Below are 23,569 nucleotides of genomic sequence, written 5' to 3'. Positions count from 1 at the left end.
CACTCCCGAAATGGAAGCATTCAGCTGCCAACTCGCAATGGAGAAGAGACATAAGCAAGACAGGCCTCTGCTTCCCTCCTCCCTCCTCCCTCCTCCCTCCCCCTTCCCCCTCCCCCCTCCCGAGGCTGGTTACTGTTTTGAAGAGCAGGGATTGACAGCCCTTTGTTTTCAGGTGCGTAGTGGGAGGAAAAGAAGAATCAAACCAGTGTTCTTGTAAAAGCTTAGCTTCTAATAGTCTCTGGATACCTGGCTGATGAAAGCAAGAACAAGTCCAAAGGCGGTAACAAAGGAGACGAGAACCCGCCCCCACCCCCAGCTGTGGAGGGAAATTGGTGGTTCCACGCCCTCCAGTTGGGTCAAGGCCACCACGTGGGTGTGGCAAGGCTCTCTCAGATTTGCTGCAACTATTGGCATCATGGCCTCTACACCTGTAGAGACGTGGAACCACGCGTCAACTCCAACATGAGGGAGGACACCAGTCCACGTCTCCTTCAGCACAAGCAATGGGTCTTGAGCTGCTGCTGTGGATTGGACCCTGTGTAGAGACTTACACAGAAGCCAGTAAAAAACAAGGCAGAATGACCGCCAGCTTCTGCGGAAAAGCAGAGTGAAGCGACCCAGACGACTGCTGCTTTTGCTAAGGAGATCGGGCTTCTGAGAAGAAGGGGCCGTCAGGCTGAGCCTTTGAGATGGTCTTGAAGAGGCAGGTTAGATAGAGAAGTTATTCTAAGTAGACTGAGCAGCATGAGTCAAGGTTCAGAGGTGCGAATGTAGCTGGCAAGTGCTCACCTTGCCCCGAGCAGGAGGAGCTGTGACAAAGGTGATGTAGAGGGTCCTGGTGCTGGATAAAAGGTGTGACCCCCGTGGCAAAGCGCAATGCTGCCTTCACCCCGTCCCTGCCTCCTCCCATGCCCCGCCATTGTCTGCAGAATGCCTGAGAAGAAGATGGCTCTTCTGGGCCAGAAAAAGAAATGAACATTTTGGGAAGGGGACTGCCTGCAGGGGAGGCTCCGGGAAAGGGGTTTGTCTGCTGGTTCGGCAGCGTGAGGGTCATCCAGCCTCTTCCATTTTGCCTCCTTCTCCCTCTTGCTCATGTTTTGGTTAATATACGCTCTTCCCTCACATGACCTCCCTTTTATCTTTCTGGACAGTTCTTGTTGGTTCTTCTAGAATGAAGCACAGCCCCTGAAGTTGCAACCTTCTTGGGGTGGGGCTGCGGTTTTCTCCTTCCTTTTTACCTCCCCCAGGGCCTGGCACAGCCTCGGCTCCCAAGGATACTCAGCAGCACTTGCTGAGGGTCAGATCACTGAGGTCTCCCCGAGAAGGGGCCTCACCGAAGTCCTGCACCCGGTGGCTGAGGCTTCTCCAGAAGGGGCCACCACTCACTCAGTCGCTCAGGTCAAAATCCTAGGCGACATCACCTTGATTCTTCTCTTTCTGTCCCCCACTCCTTCGCCTAATCAATCAATAATTCCTATCAGTCTATCTCAGAAATAAACTTTCCCATGTCCATTTCTGCCACCCTAGTCCACACCGCCATCCCCCAACTCCTGGACACCTGCTACAGCCTCCAGTCTTGCCCCCCCCCGACAGTCCGTTCTGCACACAGTAGCCAGAATCATTTTTAAAAAGTGCAAATCAGATCATGTCAACTCCACCCCACTTTGTACCTCAACCCCCAATAGTTGTCCTTTGCCACGAGAACACGATTCACACTTGCTGGTGTGATCAGTAAGACCGTACCTCCCTCTTGCCCTCCTCTGAGACCTGCTCTCTTGAGCTCACCGCCCTCTGCCATATTGGACTCCTATCAACCCCTTAAATAAACCAGGTCAGTGGCCGACATCAGGGCTCTTGCACAACTTCTCTCTGCCTGGAGTAGTTTTCCCCAGATCTTCACATGGGCAGCCCCAACATTCAGGTCCCATCTCAAACGTCACCCAGTACGAGAGGTTTTTTTCTGAACACTTTACCCTATGTTGCCTCCTCACCCTGCCTCCGGCCCCACAAAATTCACATCTCTTACTGTTAGATCTTCCTTAAAGCATAAAATACTACTTGAAACTATGTTTTACTTGTCCACATGATTTGAAGCCTTATGAGACCACAAACAGGACAACTCGGACTTTGTTCTCACTGCCCTCTCCCCAAGTCAGACAGTCCCTGGCACAGTACTCGTATTTGTTGACTAAATTTTCTCCCTTATTTATCAACTTCATCTTCTTCTCTCTCCTTATGGATTCCTCTGTAGGCTTGATGGCCTCGAATCAACTTTTTTGGGAAGAGAGTTCCCTAAAAATCTTGTCCAGCACAGAAGACATGGAACTTCAGACTTAGTAGCAAGCGATGACTCTCCCAACGGCGGGCAGACCTTACCCAGAGTGACCTATTCTCAGTGATTCTACGTCATGTCCTAGTGCAAGCGCGGAGAGCCAGAGAATTTACAGGGAGCTAGCACAGAGAGGTCTTTAACCAAATGTGTGATTTAGCAAGTAAACATTAGTGGGTTTCAGACTTTGACATGCTTCAGAATCTACCACAGAGCCTGTCCAAGACAAAAGGCACCTGGCCCTTCTGCGGAGGTCCTGAACCAGTGCCCCTGGGGACGGGTTCCAGGAACCCGTATGTTTAAAGATGTGCCACTTGAGAAGCCGCAGATACAGACCGATAGCTTCAGGTAGAAGTTTTTTCACTGTTTGCCTGTATCAGATTCATGTCTGGAGGCTTTACAACACACAGCTACCCAGGGCCCTCCCCGAGCACCATGACCGAAATTGCTCACTCTTATTTGTGGGTCGGCTGTGCACAACTGTATGAAATACGTGTGCGGTGTCTCACAGATACACACAGCATCTCCCCAAATCCTAGTTCGATTCTGGTCCCAGGTGTCAAACCTCAGCCCACCACAGGGAATCTCTATTCTCTGGAGAGGCCTGGACACGACCACCATCTCCCCACCGAAGCCATGCAGCGGTGGGAGCCATATCCCCACGGAGGGTGTTCCTTGTGGCTGCTTACCGTAACTCCAAGATGCTGGTCACGTTTCGAGAGGGATAGATGCGCCGGATGTAGTTGAAGTCACCAACATAGAGGCTCCCGTCAATTCCAACAGCCAGCGCCACGGGGGCCAGCAGCTTGTTGCCCTCGGCGAGGCCGTTGCAGCTGGGGCAGGAGATGCTGCGGCGGCGGCCATTGCCCATGATGCTGGTGATGATGGCGGGCTGCTGGGTCAGGAACTGGTTCTCCCCGGTGCCCTTGTGCAGGATGCCTGCAGGGCAGCAAACGCGGGTGGTTACCGCCGCGCTCTAGGGGGACACTTCTTCTCTTTAAAATATTTTTTTTATTATTCATTGATTTTTAGAGAGGGAGAGAAGCATTGATGTGTTGTTACACCCCTTACTGCATTCATTGGTTGGTTCTGGTAGGTGTCCTGACTTGGGATTGAACCCATAACCTTGGTGTATCAGGACAATGTTCTCACCAACTGAGCTACCCCGCCAGGGTGGGAGACACTTGGGGTGAAGGGAAGCAACATGGAGAAGAGAGACCACAGGCAACTTTGATGTTGGCGAGCTCCCTAATTTCCCCTAATTCTGAGAGGGCTGCAACGGGGTGGGCAAACCCCAAGGCTGGGTACTGGGTAGGATAACATTCGTAGAGGAAACTGAAGAAGGATCATGAGGTATGCCAAGGCAGACAGTCTGGGAGAACCAGCTCAACATCTTCGCCATTTAAAAACATAAGGTGAGCCCTGGCTGGTGTAGCTCAGTGGATTGAGCACAGGCCTGTGAACCACAAGATCGCAGTTCGATTCCCAGTCAGGGCACATGCCTGGGTTGCAGGCCAGTTCCCGGCAGGGGACTCACGAGAGGCAACCATACATTGATATTTCTCTCCTTCTCTTCCCCTCTAAAGATAAATAAATAAAATCTTTTAAAAAAACATTAAAAAAAGATAAGGTGGGAAAGCCTATGAGTATTGGGACATAGGAAAAATGGCTGCAAGAAGGGGAGGGGCTGTAGATTAAAGGTCAAGGCTGGAGAGAAGTTCCCAGAGGAGAGACCAGGCTGTCTCTGAGAGGGGAAATGAGCTCACGTACCACTTTTAACATTGAGGATGTGATGTTTGTCCAGAGACCAGCCCCCCAGGTTGGACGGGTCCAGCTCGAAGCCCTGCAGGAGGGCTGTCCTCTTCTCCCACAGGATGAGACTGAGGCAGGTCTCGTATTCAAACCCAACAGACACTGAAAGGTAAGAGGGGGTGGGGCAGGGAGAGACCAGACAGGTGACCCGGTTACTCCAGAATCTCCTCGGGACCAGGAAACACGCATTCTCTGCAATACCGATTCCAGTCCCAAGTCTCCCTCAAGGAGGCGGGCTCACTGTTTTCCTCCTTGCCATCCCACACGGTATTAAATTAGGATTTCAAGCTGAACTCAACCTTGAAACTTTACACAGTAGCACTCTGTGGGGATGGAGAGACCTTTCCAAAGAACCGCTGCCTTTCAAAGACAACCCCAGTGACGTATTCTCTCAGCCTGCTCTTCAAGGTATGGCGTTTATTACAGTTTGTGTTACCTATTTTTGCTCACCAGAAGAAAGACCTATGGAAGCTTAGTGGCTCGTTTATAAGGAGGCTCTGGAGGCGACAGCTCATGGAAGTTAGGGGCAGTTGGAACGCTCGCTCCGGATTCCGGAGTGTGCTGGGTGGTGTAGGTGCAGGACACAGCCTGCAATTCCATGGCAAGCCAGCAGGGCACGGGATCCAGAAACTAAACCCCTGGCTTTTGCCCCAGAGTCAAGTGGGAGAGAAAAGCAGGAGATGAAGGACTTAGTCCCAAACGCGCTCCAGCGCTGTCTGCTTGTGGCTTCATCGTCCCACGGGTAAAGCAGAGTGAGTGAAGCCTTACACTCGACACACGAGAGAAGGGCAGATGAGACAGGACGCCGAGAGGCCACACATTCCTAATTGGAATGCTGCTTTAGAAATATGAGGCATTGTTATTATTGCTGTTCCCACTACATTAAATTCTTAACTACGTGTGTCACATTCGGGGATTCTCCTGCAGCTTAGTTTAAATCCTGAGATATGGAAGTGTCGCTACAAATGGAAGATACATTTTATCTTCTTTTTAGAAAAACCACGTATCTCCTAGCTTGTCCTCTGAAAATGCCAAGAAGCAATAGCTGACCCCGTAGCAAAGAGCACCGCTAGTGCCTGGCTTGTGGCCTTGAAATATTACTTCTCATTATAAGGAATCAGGGCTCCTTGAAGAAATGGCCAGAGTGAGAAATGAATGAGACTGGGCCAGGCCACTTTATGATACCAGATATAGAAAGGAAGAAATAAAAGTCTACCGGATGCACATTGAAAGACTCTGGGGGTCAGCTGGAAGAGGCTGCCACTGACCAAAGATGGCACAATTTGGCCTTCGGTAAAGAAAGATAAGAACTTCAATGGGTTGAAACATATGAGAGGCGTTTCATTCTAGGAGTTCATAACGATATTTTAAAAAGCATGAATTTGCCAGCCTTAAAAGCTGTTAAAAAGTAACACCCCAACTTATTATACTGAAGACTAGTAAATAAAGGGAAAGAAGCATATATCCTTTCTTTCTTATTTGAACTGACCGCATGGAACCACGTAGTTAAAGAGGAAGTATCCCTATATAAAAGTCCTGCCTAATAAATAAAGAAGCAATGATAGAATGAAAATAGTTTGCGATTCCCAATGACCTAATGGATCCAGGCAATCAGCATGGGGGAAAGCGGGTCACATATATGGTGACAGAAGATGATTTGACTTTGGGTGGGGGACATAGAACACAATATACAGATCATGTATCATAGAGAGCTACACTTGACACCTATGCAATCTTGTTAATCAAGGTCACTTGAGTCAATTTAATAGTAACTAAGAAAGAAATCACAAGTGTTGGAGATGTGGAGAAGACAGAACCTTTGTACTGCTACGGGGAATGTAAATTGGTATAGCCGTTATGAAAAACGGTATGGTGATTTCCTTAAAAAATTAAAAATAGAACTACCATATGACCCAGCAACAGCACTTCTGGGTATCTGCCAAAAGAAAACAAAGATGCTAACTGAAAAAGATATATGCACCCCCATATTTTTTGCAGCTTTATAAGAGTGAAGATACAGAAACAACCTAAGTACACATTGATGGATGAATGAGTGAATAAAGAAGATACAGTACATACAATAGATTAGTATGCAGCCATTAAAGCACACAATATGGTCATTTGCAACCACATGGATGGACCTGCAGGGCATTATATGAATTCAAATGTCAGGCAGAGAAAAATAAATACTGTATATCTCACTTACATGTGGAATCTTAAAAACAACAACAACAACACCCCAAGCTAGTAGACACAGAGAGCAGATTGGTGGCCGCCAGAGGTGGGGGATGAGGGTGGACACAATGGGGGAAGGGAGTCAAAAGGTATAAACTCCCAGGCACAAAACAAGTCAGTCCTGTGGTCACCATGCATGGTGACCACCCTGTATCGCCTACTGGAAAGTAGCTGCGAGAGTAAATCTTAAAAGTTCTCATCACCCAAGAAAGGTTTTGTAATGGCAGTGTGTGGTGATGGGTAGTTTGTCTACACTTACTGTGGTGACCATTTCACGATATATACAAATACCAAGTTATTACACTGTGTGCTGAGACCCAGAGAAATGGTGCATGTCAATTTCACGTTGATTTAAAAGGGTTTGAGGAGGTTTAAAAAAAAATCAAAATCAAAACCAAAACCAAACCTGAACCTGAGACAGAAAACCTCAAGGTCTAGCTATCAATTTACAGGAGGTACCACGTGGAGGAGTATGGGGGACAGCCACCGTGTTCGATTGGAAACCAACCAGACACTGTGAAATCCCATAGGCCAACGGCACAGTTTCTTCAACAAAGAACTCTCTTTTTTAGGAAACATAAAAAAGAGAGCTAGAGATGGAAGGGAAAACCGTAAGTTAAAAAAATGTTAAGAGGACTCGACTCATTGCAAAAGGTGGCTCTTATTGGGCTTGTGATTCAAACAAAGTAGTAACATTTTATGATATTCACAAGACAATTGAATTATTGAGCAATTTGATGACATTAAGAAAGTATTGCTTTTTTCTGAGAACATCGGTATCGCTGCTATGCATACAGTGTTTTTTTGGAGATACATACCGCAACGGTGTGGATGAGACGGTGCACTGTCTGGGGCTTGCTTCAGAAAAATATGGGAGGCGGAGAAGTGAAGAGGGTATGGAATACCAGGCACGATTCATCATGAGGTGATAATGGTAGAACTTGGAGCAATGGGGTGCATTATAATGTTCAGTCTACTTTTTGAAGCTGGCTATCATTTTGATAATGGCTAAAGCTTGATATAATCTTTTTCTGACTAGCCATTCTTTGTATTCAATGTACTAGTTTCTCTAACAACACAGTCCTGTCTTTAGTACCGTATCAACCCCACTTGCTGCGGAAGCAGGCCTCGAGGGCCACACCCTGAGGGTGTCTAACGAGCTGGGTCCCTGACTGGAGGTGCGTCACTTGCCCTCTCCCTCCTGTCCCATCTGCACAGTGGGGATTACGAGAGTGCTTGCTTGACAGGGTTAGTGGGAGGCTGCCCAAGACATGGGGTTACCCACAGTGCTCTGCGCAAAGGGCGCTTCTGAGAAGCACTGGCTGCCACCTACGGTGAACATTTCTGAGTGTGCTGCCTTCTTATTTCAGTAATTTACTATACACAGTTCTCAAACATCACAAGCCTATGGGTAAAAAACAAAACAAAACAAACAATAACACAGGAATCTGGATTTTAATGAACTCAGACAAGTTTCTACAAGTCAGAAACTACACTGGGTAGGTTGATGATAATCTCCAGCGCACAAGGCTCCAAAGACTGATAACTGTGGATCACTTAGGGCAGTCTTTCCGATGTGGGGGAGGGGGGTCATGTAATTCCCTAAACGGCAAAGCCTGAACTACAGTGCGAGGTTTTCTGCTACCCCAGCTCCTGTTCCTGACTCTCAGGTGCTACTTCCAAGTCCTCACCCTGGAAGGTGATCACCTCTCCCCTATCTCAAATATTCTCCTCGTCCACCGCATTCCAGCCTCACTGGCCTTCTCTTTGTCCTCCAAGCACACACCTCACTCTCCTCTCTTTTTCTGCCAGGAAAAGAATGTTCTTTTCCTGATCTTCACATGGCTCCTTCTTGTCATTCAAGTCTGCTTACATGTCACCCCCTCTGAGGAGCCTTCTACACATACCTTGGGAAGAAAAGGCATTCCTGGGATATATTGCTCCTCCCGAGTATACATACATCACTTAATTTTATTATTGTGTTGGCACTTATCGCTTGATATGCTTGATATTTCCTTGTTCAGTCTGTGTTTATCATCTCAAACCCCCACCAGGACAGAAGGTCCATGGAAGAGGATTCTTGTCTGTCTTATTGATTGACCAAAAGACATGTTTGTAACTATTGGGTCGGCCAAAAAGTTTGCTTAGTTTTTTTCCGTAAAACAAAAGACACATTTTTCATTTTCACCAATGATTTTATGGATTTGGATATGACTTTCTGGTTTTGAGTATGTTGCCTTTCTTCCACTATTGGCTTCTAGTGGGTAGAGGCCAGGGGTGCTGCTGAACATCTTCTAATGCATAAGATAGCCCCACAGTAAAGAGTTATTTGGCCAAAATGTCAACAGTATCAAGAAACTTCGTAAACTACTTTCGACGCATTTGATTGGTCATAGTACCTACTCTGTACAAATTTTTCTGCATTTCAGTTGAGTTTTTGCCTTTCTTGAAATAATAAAGCACAATACCCTGAAAGTATGTAGATCTTCTTCCATCCTCAGTATTAAAATAGCTGCACAAAAATTCACCTATTTTGATAAGTTTACTTTTTAAATGCAAGCTGATTTGGCAGCTGTCACAATACAATCTAATGCAATTGTTTTGAATGAAGTTAAAGACAACTAAGCACTGTTAGAGCCATTGTATGGTGAAAAACGAAATGAACTTTTTGGCCAACTCAATACTAGAACAGTACTTGGCATATAATAGGCACTCCATAAATATTGGTCGAATTACTGCATGATTAAATGCAAGAATCACAGGGGTGTGAAACCAAAACATACCAACAGCATCAGAGAGTCCGTACACCCTTTGCCCATATGCGTCCGTCTTGTCCCAGATGAAGGTGTAGGCCAAGTTGGAAGAGGCCTGGAAGGACTTCTGGAAGAGGTGGCCCTCCACAGCTACCATCAGGTGAACCTTGATGAGGTTCAGGGGTACCGTGGACTGGGTCATGGTGATCTTCAACAGTGACTTGTACCCTGCGGTCCTGGAGCTCAGATAGCGAAGCTTCACGTTGGAACCAGGGAGCTCAATTTCTTCGTGGAGAACCTGGAAATACAATGTCATGAATACCCTGTCTGTGGCCACCCTCGCTGAAGCACCGTGCCCGGTGTGGGGTATAAGACCACTTCCCAAAGCTGATTCAAAACAAAAACAAAAGCAAATCACAAAACAAAAACTTTATCCTATACCAGGGAGTGAAGGGGCTAAGCTTATGATTTTTGGATTAATAATTATTCCTGGTCACCGTTGCGGTTCTTTTTAAAAACCACATGGTTGGCAAAAGATGTAAATAAGAACAGCAGGCTTTATTGCTAGCTGCACGCAAGGAGGCCACGAGAGGCTGTAATTATATGAACCTGCAACTTCCAGTGACAATTGGTATAAAGCAACAGGGAAGCAATAATGCAATCTGCCCTCTGCTGCAGCGCCGACGTAAATCATTAAAGGCCTCTTCTCACGGATCTGTGACTAACAAGAATAAAAAGCAATTTGCAGGTAGCTTGCACATACGTACGTTGCTTTATTTTATTAAAAGCTTGGGTGTCGGACGAAGTCTCGAATGACTATCTGGAAACATCTCAACTGTCCAGGGGAGATTCGGTTTTCTCTGCAGTGCCTACAAATTCTATCATCCCACGTTCTGTTTCTCCCTCTGATACTGGTTTCCGGACTGCCCAGGGAGAGGTGTGGTGGGAGGCGGTAGGCCAGCCAGGTTCGGTCAAGGCAGTATTGAGAGTCCTACCCCAGTTCCTGTCATTCCTACCTGGGTCTCGGGCACGATGGGGTTCTGCCCAGGGGCGGCGCTGAAGAAGGTGGACAGTGGGGAGGAGATGATGATTGGGTCTGGCCGGACAAAGCCACTGAGGTCACAGCTGGGGATGGAGTTCTCCTCCGTCTTCATCACCAGGGTGTCCATGGCGTAAAAGCTGTTCCAGGGCAGCCACACGGTGCGCTCCTGGCTCATGAATGGGGCTCGCTCAAAGTGCAGGGTCAAGGAGGAGCCCCCATTGGCGATCAGGTCAAACCTGGAGAGGAGATTAGTGGGCTCCCTGAGAGGGTGAACTCACCTCAGACAAGGCAGGTACTCTGACCTCCACACCTGAGGGTGGGGGCAGGGGGTAGACCTCGCAGGAGAAGAGGCTGGGCTTTGGAGGCACACGGGCTAGGTGGCACCCAAACTCCTCCACTTCCCCTTTGTGTGTCTGTGGGCAAGTTATGGACCTTCTCTGAGCCCGAGTCTCTTCATCTATGAAATGGGGATAATGATAGCGACCTCATAGAGCAGCTGAGGAAATGAAACATTATGGTAGCAGAGCAGGGGTCAGCAAACTAGGCGCACGGGCTCAATCTGGCCCAGCACCTGTTTGGAATAACCAGTTTCACTGGCATGCAGCCACGCCTACTTCTTGACCTACCTTTTCGAGATGTTTTTGTGCCCCAGGGTAGAGCTGAAGAGTTGTAACAGAAATTGCATGTCAGGCAAAGCCTATGTATCTCCTATGTAGCCCTTTGCAGAAAGTGTTTTCCTGCACCTGGTGTAAAGCACTTAGTATCGTGCTAGGCTAATAAGCAGTGGGTTATAATGACACTTATATAACATATACAATGAAATGCCAGGGTGCAGAGAGGGGCTCATTACAGCTTCCTGCTCATCCACCTGTGTGCTGATTCTATTTTTTGTTTGTTTGTTTCACAACACCTTAATTTTTTGAGATACAGTTGACATATAACATTACGTTGGTTGTAGCTGTAGAACAGGAGTTGACATTCATACATTTTGTGAAATAGTCACCATGCCAAGCCAGGTTCTCGTCTGCACACCTAGTTACACAAGTGTTTTTCTTGTGATGAAAACTTGGAAGATCTCTTAGCAATGCTTTTTTTTTTTTTAGCAACTATTCTCTTAGCAACTTTTGAATATACAATACAGTATTATTAACTATTAGAGTCACCATTCTATACATTTCATGCCCCGGGGTATTTTTATTTTATACCGGAAGGTTTCCACTTTTTGGCCCCCTGTTTTGCCCTGTTTCTGATATGTTTGCCAGTTATTCTTGAACTACGTTTCTGTTTGTTCCTGAAGAGCTGGGCACAGGTGTGTCACAAGGAGAGTGAAATAAAGGTAGCTCTTCCCCACCGTACAGAAGAGAGGAGGTACATGGAGAGAAGTCTCAGTTTGGCGCGTCTCTCCCCTACAAGGGTCTTGGCACTTTGGGGGCAATGGTGCGATGCTGTTCATCTCAGAATTCCGTGCCGCTGACCATGTGCCTGAGTCACCGTAAAATTGCAGTGAAAACACATGGACTCACGGGCTTCACCCGAATTTGCTAACGCCTTTGGTGTTTTTTAATAGCCACGAAATGAACGAATGCAGTACACGTGAATACTGAGATTAAACAACAGAGCATGCATAGCACCAACTTTATTTATTACGTTAATTTGTGTGTATACAAGGTAGTGGGCAAAAGCAGGTTAGTAATAAATAATACAACAATGAATAACCAAATACTAATATAGGCATAAACTGTGTTTTGCGTACGCACAGCTGTAAACCTACCTTTGCCCACCCGTGTGTTTATTTTGGGGCATGCGCACTGCTGGGGTTGGTTTATAGAGGCCACAGAGAGGCGCAGATGTTTCGAAGGGAAGCCATTCCTGGTTGGTACGCTAGACTCCAGTCACCAGAGTCAGTGGCACACACCCACTACTGTGCACAGACTGTGAATGAAGCTCCTTGGGGCATTCCCAAACACACCCCGGTCCTTCCGGGTTTTGCAACCTGAATAAGCCACAGAGCCACTGATCCAGGAGCTCAGACGGGCAGTCTGGGAAGTGGATTTGGGCCCTAATGAGTCGGGAAGCAGCTGAGGGAGATGGAGCAGCGTGAGGTGGGGACAGACAGCAGGCCGAGGACTCAGAAATGCCCTCTTGTGTTGCCACGGGACTTTGCAAGGCAAAGGCACTGGATCCCAAGAAGGACCAAGGGCCCGAGGAACCCTGCAGAGCACACGATCCTTGCACTTTCAAATAATTCGATGTGGTTGCAGAAACGTGTGAGTGAGAGACTAGGAACTCAGTGACAGTTGAGCACGTGGTGCAAATCATCAGCTGTCTTCTTTGGGTCTCACAGGTGGCAATTGGAGGACAGGGCCACCACGGGCTGCTGGTTTCTGAAACCACCTGCAGGGCTACCACACGACATTAAAGAACAGGATCAGGCTCTCACCGGAGTGAGGCAAGAATCCCAGTTCTCATCTACATGACACGTCTGCGACTTTCCAGACTCCAGTTTCATAGAAAAAGCGTTGTATTCAATTGATAGCTACAGTCTTTTCTTCCATTTGGAATAGAATGTAACTGTGTGTGTGTACTCATTTTTTTAAAATCTCAGGGTGGGTATGTTTCCCCCTTCCCGTAGATTTCTTTTATTCTTATCTTTCTCTTCAAATTGCAACTCCATGCCCAGTGGATTAAGAAAACAACAGGGCTTTCATCTTGGTGGGGGCTGCATGGGGTGCGTGTTTCTAATCAGAAGATAATAGGGAAAGGTTGTCTCCTTCACACAGCAGGGTGGTGGCTAAATGCATTTAATTAGATTTCTCTGATTACATCCCACCTCCTCAAAACGGGAGCGAGAACAACGCAGCTCCTGAAGCCCCAGATGAAAGCAGAAGGGGTTCACCACAGGACACTCTGTCACGTGGATCCTTGTCACCCTGCACTGCCTTTGATTTAAAACGGGAGTGAGTTTCTAAGAGGAGCTGATTTCCCTTCTTCTTCCTAGGAGCTACCCCCCTACCTCCCACTACACACACCACACACACACACACACACACACACACACACAGCATTCACCTGAGTGGGAGAAGGAGGAGGTTGACCATTGGCAGCCCTGAATAGCTTGACTATTCTATTTAGACACCACACCAAAAAGCAAAAAAAAAAAAGCCCCCAAACAAACCAAAAACTCTGGGGGGGATCCTCAGTGGATGTCTGGCATGGTGGGCACTCCAGGCCACCATGGGCAGCCCTGTGGTCCCAAGCCAACAGCACGCCTGCCTCTTTTCCTGCACTCCAAGTAGGTGGAGCCCCACAAGCTACTTACGTGCCATCTTGGCGGGTGATGGTGTAGCCGTATTTTGGGTACTTTACAAAAGACACGTTCACACCGACCAGGGGAGTCCCATCTGTAGTTACCACTTGGCCTCGGATGAGAGAAACCAAGCTGAGGGGAAAAGAAACACGTCTTTGAGCCACACGCAGGACAACAAGGAGACAGGGGTCGAGTTCCCTCCCCTTCCCCATTGCCACTGCCTCCCCCGCCCCCACCCCATGCACCCAGGCCTCCTCTGGTCCCTAAGACAGGGAGGAGACTTTCAACACTAACTTTGGGCTCACACGATCACACCTCGCAGACAAGAGTGGACAAGAGGATGTCTCCATGCTTGCTTCTCCTGACAAGCTGAACGGGGGACACGTTGGGGTGAAGTCCAGGGGCAGCATCTCCACCCGCTCAGCTGGGCGGTGGAGTCCCCTGCACAGAGGGTCTCTCCCCTCGTGTGACCTTGGCTCAGCCCAATCTCAGGGCTGCCCTCCTCACTCGCGCTTTACCTTAGCTGGCACAGAGGGTATTTATTACAGGTGGGCGAGGGTTTCCTCACCTGGCTACTCCTCCCCTTTCTTGTCTTTGGAGGAAGGCAGTGCCCATCTCCTGCACACTGGGCCGTCGGAGTGGGTGGAGGAGAGCACACAGAGGTTTATTCTGAGGTGTGTGTGTGGGGGGGGCATTTACAATGCTTTTCCCTGCCCTTTAAGTGCAAAATGTCTCACAATGCATAACCGCCTGAGGAAAAGAGGCTATTGGAGATACTTTTTTTTTTTCTTTCTGGTACAACTCTCTTGGATTCTGGATTACATGTAGCTACAGATGTCTCTCGTATCAAGTCTCTGCTCTCCGGATGGCAGGGGAGGGGGCTGAAACGCCACTTGACTTTCTTCCACTGTTGGAGGAAGCGCCCCTCTCTCCAGAAGACAGTAAGTGGAGCTTTCCCAAGAATGCCCGTGTCCGGCCAGCTACTTCTGGGAAATCCCACGAAGCCATAGAGATGCCACAATATCCTATCCAGAATCCACGGAGGGAGAATGCACGCACCTCCTCTCGCCGGAGGCCCCTTGGCTGCAGCGAGAAATGGGCCGATGAGAAGCTTCACTTCTGCACCGAGCCCCCGGCCTACTGGGTGGGGCTGCAGCTGTATCATTGGCCTTCCAGCCACTGGTCAGTCGGGCCAAGGCAGAGGTTTTCCAGGTTCCTGGACACCCTCCCAGTGTCTGGACAAGCTACTCGAGCTGCCCCGTTCTTTGCCAGAACCTTGTCCAAACCTGCTCAACTTTTGGAGTGCACTTAATTCTGCAATCCCAGGTGACCCCCAAATTGGAAGGATGCTTTCTCCGAGCACCTCTCTTTTTTATCAGCAATGCCCCCAAAGGTTCGACTCCAACTCTTGGATGATCTCAGGGGCACTGAGCCTGCTTCACTGACAGCTCTAATTGTCTGCTCCTGGCTGCCTCACAGATGAATCCCATTTTTAGCCGGTTCCAACCACAGAGCTAGAGTCTTTTGAACGTGGAAAACTAATTTATGCAAATAATTCCTTTGTTCAATTGCTTTTCCTTAGCTCAGCTCGGATGGAGGTTTCTCTCAGGTCTCCTCAGACGCAATTTGAAAATCAGCGATGTGTGTTGATGACCACAAGGTACAAAGTGCTAGTGATGAGAAAACAGAATTAGGAGTCATCCCTTCCTTTTTTAAAAAAAATATATAACTGTTAGTTTTTTTAAGTCCTTCTTGGAGCATGAGACTTTGCAGAGAGAGGTAGGAATAAAAGTGGCTGGGTCGCCCATGATTTCTACCCCCTATTTTTCTAATTCTTCATTACTCCTGGTTTCCTATCATTTCTAGGCAGTCGATTTGCAGAAAGGACTCTGCGAAGACATGCTATCAATATGTTCCCATTTATGATTACTGATGTGTAACAATTATCGCATTATCTAGATAGTGAGATCCGCTCTACAAATTACAGTGGTGGAATCACGGCATTTTGGTTATTTCTGTCCTCCATTATCTAGGGGAATGCCTTCTTCTAGATCTTGGAGTAATTTTTCTTTTTTAATCTAGTTTTGTTCTTCATTATCTGTCTGACGATAATGTGGTGACGTTCGCACACTCGGTGAACTTCAACCTGTGTCTCGAAGTAAGGCTTCCTGTTTGTGAATTATGCATCCGTGCTGACGTGTTGCAGTGTGGGCTCATCTGGGTGGGGGGCTTTCTTGAAAGTGGGTTTCTTTTGTCCAGATGCTGGGGCTGGCCCACCAAGTACTTTGGAGTCCCTGCCTGCTCTCCTGCACCTTGGCCCCAGGTGTCTTCTGGAAGGGGTGTCTATATCGGTGAGGAAGATGAGATAAAATTGTATGGGACAGGGGAAGAAAGAGTATGAACAGGAGATGGTCAGGAAGTGACTAGATTAGGGTAGAAAAAATGGTGTGTTGTCAGGAAGCTGATTGACGCTGAGCATGGGGCTTTGCAAGGTGCATTTGCAACATAAGCAAACGGCACAGAAATGCTTACGGCCTCCTGCGAGGACCAGCTGGGCCCACAGGAAAACGAGGAGCACCCCGTCCTGCTCTCATGGGAAGGGGACCAGAGACCTTGGCAGCCTGCCAGGACGAGAGTGTGCCCACCTGCTGTTGAAGGGGTTGTCCCCAGGGATGATGTGGGTGCTGTCTTTGCCTGCCAAGAGCTTGATGCGGTCGTAGAAGGACTTCACAGCGGGCGAGTCTGTCTGGCCCTGCTGGATGATGTCCAGGGGGTCCCGGGACCCCCGGCAGAGCAGGCTGTTCTGACAGGCCGACTGCAGGCAGCAGTCTGGGTCCAGACAATCCACGAGGCCATCTGTGGGGGGGGAGGTGCAGAGGCAGAGCCAGGGTCAGTGGACGTGACGGCCCAAAGCTGCTCAGAGAAGCCAACACCTCTGTCCCAAGTACCCACGCAACCCTTCCCGGAGGCCGGACTCGGCAGGTCCCACGCACTCCTAAAGGAAGCCGTGAGTTCACCTGGTTGCTTCTGGGGCTACCTTACCACGTACCGGCAGGATGATCTCGCTTAGATCCCCACCCCTCCATCCCGTTCCTGGGCCCATCCCTATCTGCTCATCTACCATTTAACACATGTTGGGGGGTCATCCATGTTCTGGGAATAAAACAGGGCACAAATAACAAAGAATGATGGTGTCTTGCCCTTGAGGAGCTGGCAATACAATGGGGGAAACAGACACGCCTCAGCCTTTAAGACTCAAGCTGCGTGTGGCCTCCTCTTCCAGGAAGCCTTCTAGATGATGTCCCTGGTTCGGTTAGGTATTCGTGTTCTGGGTTTCCCTGGATTAGAGATTCTCAGGAATGGTTCTGCACCACATTCCCGAGAGAGTCAAGGGCCTGTCCCAGGACGCCCCAGCGACACCTCCTGGAGCAGGTCCCGTGGAGCCTGCCTTCTAAACAGGATTCTCAGGTGACTGGGATACACAATACATTTTAGAAACAGTTGTCGATGCCAACTTCCTTGTACTACAATTAATTACCTCTGTATACTTGTCTTCCTGCCTGGAAAATGAACTCTTTGGAGAGAAGAACAATGTCTTATTATCTTATTCCTCCATTCGCGCCTTACTCAGTGCCAACTGCAGAACTGGGCACTGAAGCCACGTCTGTTGAATGGATACACGACTGTTTCCCTTTCCTCGCTCGTCTGGGGATGCTGTGAATGGGGGGATGTTGAGAGCAGGGGATGCTCCTTGGAATTCCCTATCAGAATGGATTAGTTGGCCAACCCTTACTCACTCTCCCGGGAACTGACTGGACCCCGTGGGGGAGCTTGGACAAGAACTTGCTTGCATTTCCTGGACCTGAGAATCAGGCATTTTGGGGCCAGGATGAGCATCACAGAAACATGCACTCAGACCCCGGGCTGTGACTAGACAAACATCTGCACTGGAACACTGAGTCAGAGGCCAGGCAGTGCGCGTTAAATTTACTATGGTGTAATTTTTTTTTTTTGCACTATCCTTCTTGTTTGGTTCTGTACGCAAAATTGAAATACGTAAATTTCACCAAGTTCCACTGCCATTTGGCAATTAATGTACAATTATTTTAATGCGTTGCTTTCTCTTTAGCAAACAAATACATCAGGAGGTTGTGTGTTTTGCCTGGCTTTAGATGACTGAAACTAGCCTGTCACTTTCCATGTGGGCCAATGCCGCTCATGTGCCTCGTAACACAAATAAGATTTACGAAATTTCCTAGAAATGCAGACCCAGGGGGTGGTGAGCACGCACACAGCCTTTAAATTCAGGGACTAACCCTGGAAATTTCACACCAACGAAACAGACGGCAGAATTTGATCCTCAGCAGCAGCAGGAGGATGCTGGGCTGCTATTTCAGGTCCACGGGTCAGTGGATCCCAGAGCCCTTGGCAGAATAAGAAAAAGAAAAGAAAGCAAGGTCTTCTGCCTTTAACATAACCCTCCACAGACCACCTTCACTAGACAGAAGGAATCGACCGCAGAATGCCTGCTTGGGATTTAAAAATACCCCGCTGAGACAGGTTGGCGGCACTGCATTCGGCAGCTGAAGAAACATGTCAGGTGAGAAGAAACACACTGGTATTAGCAGTCCAGATTCCTTTAAGGTCACTGGCCTCTTCCCATTAGGAGTTGCGCCCATTTCTGGTGGCCTTTCCCTCCTGGAGTGGGGAACGTGCCCTCTGCCCACCCCCGCCCATTTACTCACCCGCTCCATACAACCAGCTGGCAGACCTCGGTGGGCTCAGAGGATAAGACAGTTTTCCTATTAAGCACTAAACGTTCTCCTCCCCCTGCCCCCTCTAGTCTGCCACTCGTTCTGGACTTGTGAGTACTTCCAAGTGTGACCCACAAATCCACCCCCTGTTTTGTTGATTTGTATTCTGGGCTTTTTATTCAAGGGCCTGTCTGGCAGGAGATGTCTTACCAAACATATCAGCAATAGCAAATAGCAAATGCTAAAAAAAACGAGAGAGAGAGAGAGAGAGAGAAAGAGAAAACATACAGATGATTTCCTCCTATGTATTTACATCTACCTGTGCCAGAGTTGGCATGTTTGGGGTTCCATCCGTTATTCAGCGTGAGCATACGTGATGCTATAATGCCCTCATCATGTGGCGTGATTATGGGCTGCTGCCGCCCAGCCCTTTTGAGACGATGCCGTGAACTTTAAATTGGCACTCCAATCTCCCAGTGGCCTGTCAGTCACGGGAATCGCATCTTTATGCCGGCAAGCCCCTTGCACGGCGTCTGACATGGCAATCTCCAGTAAATTACCCTGTCACTGACAATCGCGCAGTTATCTCGCAAACAATCAAGTGGGCAATCAAACGGGTCTGAATTGCCAGTTCAGGACCCGCGAGGCTGCCAATGTCTCCATTCAGCGGGGGTGAGAAAGTGGCACAGCCCTGCCGGGACACTGGACGGTTCCTCTATTTGTATACCGACTTGGGTGTTTGTCTGGTTGGCTTCCCCCACGGTACGGGAGGTGGCAGGGGCGTGCAGAGCCCTCGGAAAGGGCCTGGCTCTGACTCAGCAGTTATGGGGAAGTGACCCAGGCCTTCCTGGCCGGCCCCCAGTGGGTCTGTGTAACAGGTCCTCATTCACTTTGCCTTGCATGGCGAATTTCACGGGGAATTATCTAGGTGATCAAGCATGTGTCTGAGTGTGTGCTAAATCAGAGCTCTGGCTGAGAGCCATGCGCAGAACTGTGTGCTAATTGTAATGGCCGTTTCGGAGAAATAGGGGCGTGGAGGAAGTTTCTGGGAACAGTGGAGAAGGCATTCTTTTTATTGCTTTTGACCAAGCAAATCAGAATCTTCTGTAAGAGTCCTGGCACATGAAGCAAAAATCAGGTACGTGTTAAATTGAATCCTTTGAATTAGAATTCCCAAGGTAAAAATCACCACCCCCCTAAAAAAACCTACACAGCATCTGAGGTAAGAGCCTGGCTTGCAGAATCAGAAGCATTAGGGGTTGAAGCTCGTCTGTCTTTTGTCCCTGGCTGTGTGAGCTTAGGAAGATAATCAACCTTGCTGAACCTCGATTTCTTTGCCTTTAAAACTGAGTTGCCACAGTGCACGTATCATAGGGTTATGTGGTGGGGGAATGAATGAATTGGCATACACAAATATAATATCAGTACGACAGACAGCATAAGTTCGATGAACTGTAGGTATTACTGTAGCCAGAAACTCCCTGAAAATTTCCACTTTCCAATTTTTAAAAACTGGTCATGAAAATAAATAAAATTAATATCCCCTCATTAGAGCCATTGACTGGTACGAGTCCAGTAGGTTGAATCTTGGCCAAAATGCTATGTTTCCAGGTAGTGATATGTTAATAATAATTGACGGTAATAAGCGGTGCTATACCTTGAAAAGGGTTTATACTTTTGATTGAAGACCTCATGGCAACCTTACCCAGCAGAATACTGCAGACAGTGGACCAGGGTGTCTGGGTTTGAACCTCAGATCAGTTGACCTTGGACAAGAAACTACTCTGGGCCTCATGTATTCAGTTGGCCCAAAGGTCCGTTATGTTTTTTCTGTAAGCCGGCTCCAGTAGCACTTAGCTGTCTTTAACTTCATTTGAGACAATTTTGTTAGACTGTATTGTGACAGCTGTCATATCAGCATGCATTTAAAAAAATACTTATCAAAATGGCAAATTTTTGTGTAGCCATTTTAACATTGAACAAAATACACAATACTTTTTGGCATATTATGCTTTACTATTTCAAGAAAGGTAAAAACACACCAAAATTTTTGTGTAGTGTATGGAGAAGGTGCTGTGACTGACTGAACGTGTTGAAAGTGGTTTGTGAAGTTTTTTGGTACTATTGACATTTTGGCCAAATAATTCCTTGCCGTGGGGCTGTCTTATGCATTGGAAGGTATTTAGCAGCACCCCTGGCCTCTACCCACTAGAAGCCAATAGTGGGAGATAGCCGACATACTCAAAATATCCACATCAATCAAGTTATTGGTGAAAATGAAAAATGCATCTTTTAGGGGAAAAGCCATACAGACCTTTTGGCCAGCCCAATACAATATGAAGAAGATGATAATGATGTTATCAAGCCCTGTTGGGAGGATTAATGTCGCTAGTACATAGACAGGAGAAGGAACCTATCACGTGAGTCCTCAGTAAGGTGGGTATTATCCCCCTTATCACAATATTAACTGACCCACAGAGTAAAAAACTGGGTCTCGAGGCTGAGTAGGTTATCCTAGTGGCTAAGAAGCAGCTTTGGTTGAAAAGTAGGAAAAGGCAACCAATGAGATCATCACCCTTTGTCTTCTTTATCAGAAGGAGGTATTTGTTTCCCAAAAAGACTCGGAAGAGGAGACAGTGGACACCCATTAATCATTTGTGGTGGGTGGGCATGAACCTTAATCACTTGGAAGGCCTGTTTACTCCCGTAGCTGGGAGGGAATCTGGCTTGTTCAAACGGGTGTCTGGAAAGGAATCAACAGGAGAAACGAGACGGAATTCATTTCCTGCGATGCAGGCTGCTGAGGACCACGCTCTCTTGCCCTGGGAGCTTCAGGGGTTGATACCATTGGCACAGGGTGGCGCTGACCTTCTGGGACAGCTACAGGCTTATGTCAGCTGTTTGTTTCCACCCCCTTGCCTAGTTTGCTCTGCTGGCTTGTTAAAGGAGCTCCTAAATTGTCAAGAGATTTAACCTCAAAACTTAAACTGGACACTTAAGAGCAAGGATCCACTCAGAGGAGACCAGGAGGCCACCGGTAAAGGGAGAGGCTGTAGAGAAACGATGGCGAATATCTGGCTATTTCCAAGTTGGCAGAAACCCACACATCGTTTCTGCCTGGGAAGGCTGCCTGAGTCCTTACATCTTCCTCGTAGGGAGGGGAGGGCACTAGGAATGAGAGGATGTTTGTGTCATTTATTTCCCTCTTTGATCTCTGTGAACTGTGCAGCTTACAGAGAATCTTGATGGAAGGATTTGGCTCAATTTTTCCTGCCTTTTGTTCTCTGTATCTTGGTATGCAAGTGACTCCCTCTTCAACCTGTGCGAACTCCCTGGCTTTCTTGGGTATTAAAGGCTTCAAAGAAACATCTAAATTTACTTTTCTCAGTTTCACTTTGTGACAAGGTGGTACAAATTGATGCCAACAATTCACTTCAGGTGCCATAGATAGCTCTGCTAGGGTCTGCACACAGCACCAGACTGGGAACTGGCCAGCAGCTCAGGTCTGGGAACGAGTCCTGCTATTTCCAGACCATGGTTTGATGAGAGGCACTGCCAACCATCAAATCTTCCCTCCATACTCACTGGGCAAGGAGGCTGCGGAGTGAATTGGTTAAAGGGTGGCCTTTATAGAGTATATACTACTCCATTTATAGGATGTTCAAAACCAGGCAAAGTTAATCAATAATGGTAGAAAGTTATAAATTATACCTACCTTTGTGGGGAGGTATTAGATGGGAAACAATATAGGGAATGTTGTGGATGGTAGGAATGTTCTAAATCTTCATCTTACTCACCTGACTGTACAGGTGAATCTTTACGACATCCAAAAGAAACAAAACAAAACAAAACAAAACACCTGGAATTATCTTCTGGAGGGCAGGCCCCTTGTAGTGCAGGCGTCCCGCTATAGGTGTGTGTTCTGGGAACCCATTTGTACTAGTGCACCAGATGGAGCTGTTGTGAGAGGCGGTGTTTGGTTTCAGTGAATTTTTCTGAAGACTCTTTCAACATGTTTGCCCATTTCATGATGGGTGATGTATGAGCGCACCTGCCCACACCTCGCTGAGTGCTCCACAGTTTTTGACCAAAAACAGCATGAACCCTGTGCCCCACCCTCCCTGTCTAACCACTCTCCCCCCAAGCAACTTTTTGTTTCCCCAGATGAAAAAATGTCCTCAAAGGGAAACGTTTTTTTTTTTGCTACTATGAAAGAGGTGAAACAAAAAATGGCAGGACCACCAAAAGGCATCAAAATCGATGAGTTCAAAAATTGTTTTGAGCAGTAAAAAAGTCTCAATAGATGTATTACATCAAATGGAGAGTACTTTGAAGATGACTGAAGTTTAAACATGTAAGGATATTTACACAATTTTTTATAAATAAATTTCCAGTTTTGTAGGTCCTTCCTCATATATAAAAAATTGTCAAGGTATATATCGAAAATTATGCACTCCTTACATTTTGCCAAAAGGCTGACTTTAGGCAAGAAAGCAACCTCTCTGTGCCGTGTCTTCCTCAGTTCCCAAGTGGTCATGGTGATGATGGTGGTGATGATGGTGATAGTGTTGATGATGGTGGTGGTGATGATTGTAAGTGATGGTGATGGTGGTTGTAAGTGATGGTGATGGTGGTGATGATGGTGCTGGTGATGGTGGTGATGATGGTGATAATGGTGCTGGTGATGATGATGGTGGTGGTGGTGGTGGTAATGGTGGTGGTGATGGTGGTGGTGGTGATGATGATGGTGATAGTGTTGATGATGGTAGTGATGATAATTGTAAGTGATAGTGATGATGGTGATAATGGTGTTGGTGATGGTGGTGGTGGGAATGGTGGGAATGGTGGTGGTGATGATTGTAAGTGATGGTGATGATGGTGATAATGGTGCTGGTGATGATGATGATGATAGTGGTGGTGGTGGTGATGATGGTGATAATGGTGTTGGTGATGGTGGTGGTGGTAGTGATGATGGTGATGGTGATGATGATGGTAATCCCTCACAGGAGCTCTGGGAGGATTAACTAAAATAACCCATGTAATGTGTCTCTGGTTTCTTTGTCTTCCTTCTTTTTGAGTCTTTTTGGCCTCACACGGGTTTGTTTAGCACGTGGAGTGAAGTACTTGGCAAGGTCTCATTTCTCCAAGAAAGATTCAGGGAATCCCTGTGATCCACCCAGTAAGTCCTAGGGCCATGTTTGAGGTCAGTTCATGAGGGGGCCAGGAGGCTTGGGGCCACTAATGAAATGGCAGAGAGAAGGGAGGAGGCAATAAGCTGGGGCGAGAAGGAAGAACCCGGGTGCTGTTTCCTATTTGTGAGGAAAATGAAGAAGGGAC

General features: G+C 47.6%; 1 protein-coding gene across 2 annotated transcripts in view; it reads right to left on the bottom strand.

Annotated features, from left to right (window-relative positions):
* TENM2 (teneurin transmembrane protein 2) overlaps window positions 1-23,569 on the bottom strand; it is a 343,633-nt gene that overhangs the window by 54,337 nt on the left and 265,727 nt on the right. For both annotated transcript variants that reach the window (XM_037040640.1, XM_037040701.1), the window contains 6 exons: window positions 16,124-16,334; window positions 13,491-13,610; window positions 10,146-10,407; window positions 9,160-9,427; window positions 4,100-4,243; window positions 3,019-3,268 (listed from right to left, as the gene is read on the bottom strand). In XM_037040640.1, the coding sequence (XP_036896535.1) occupies window positions 3,019-3,268; window positions 4,100-4,243; window positions 9,160-9,427; window positions 10,146-10,407; window positions 13,491-13,610; window positions 16,124-16,334 (1,255 nt within the window). The remainder of the gene's footprint in view (window positions 1-3,018; window positions 3,269-4,099; window positions 4,244-9,159; window positions 9,428-10,145; window positions 10,408-13,490; window positions 13,611-16,123; window positions 16,335-23,569) is intronic.

The sequence above is a fragment of the Sturnira hondurensis genome, unplaced genomic scaffold, assembly GCF_014824575.4.
Source record: "Sturnira hondurensis isolate 20B ecotype Veracruz unplaced genomic scaffold, ASM1482457v3 Scaffold0000022, whole genome shotgun sequence".
Taxonomy (NCBI): Eukaryota; Metazoa; Chordata; class Mammalia; order Chiroptera; family Phyllostomidae; genus Sturnira; species Sturnira hondurensis.
The sequence above is the reverse complement of the archived record's forward strand: the minus strand, read 5'-3'. Positions and strand labels throughout refer to the sequence as shown.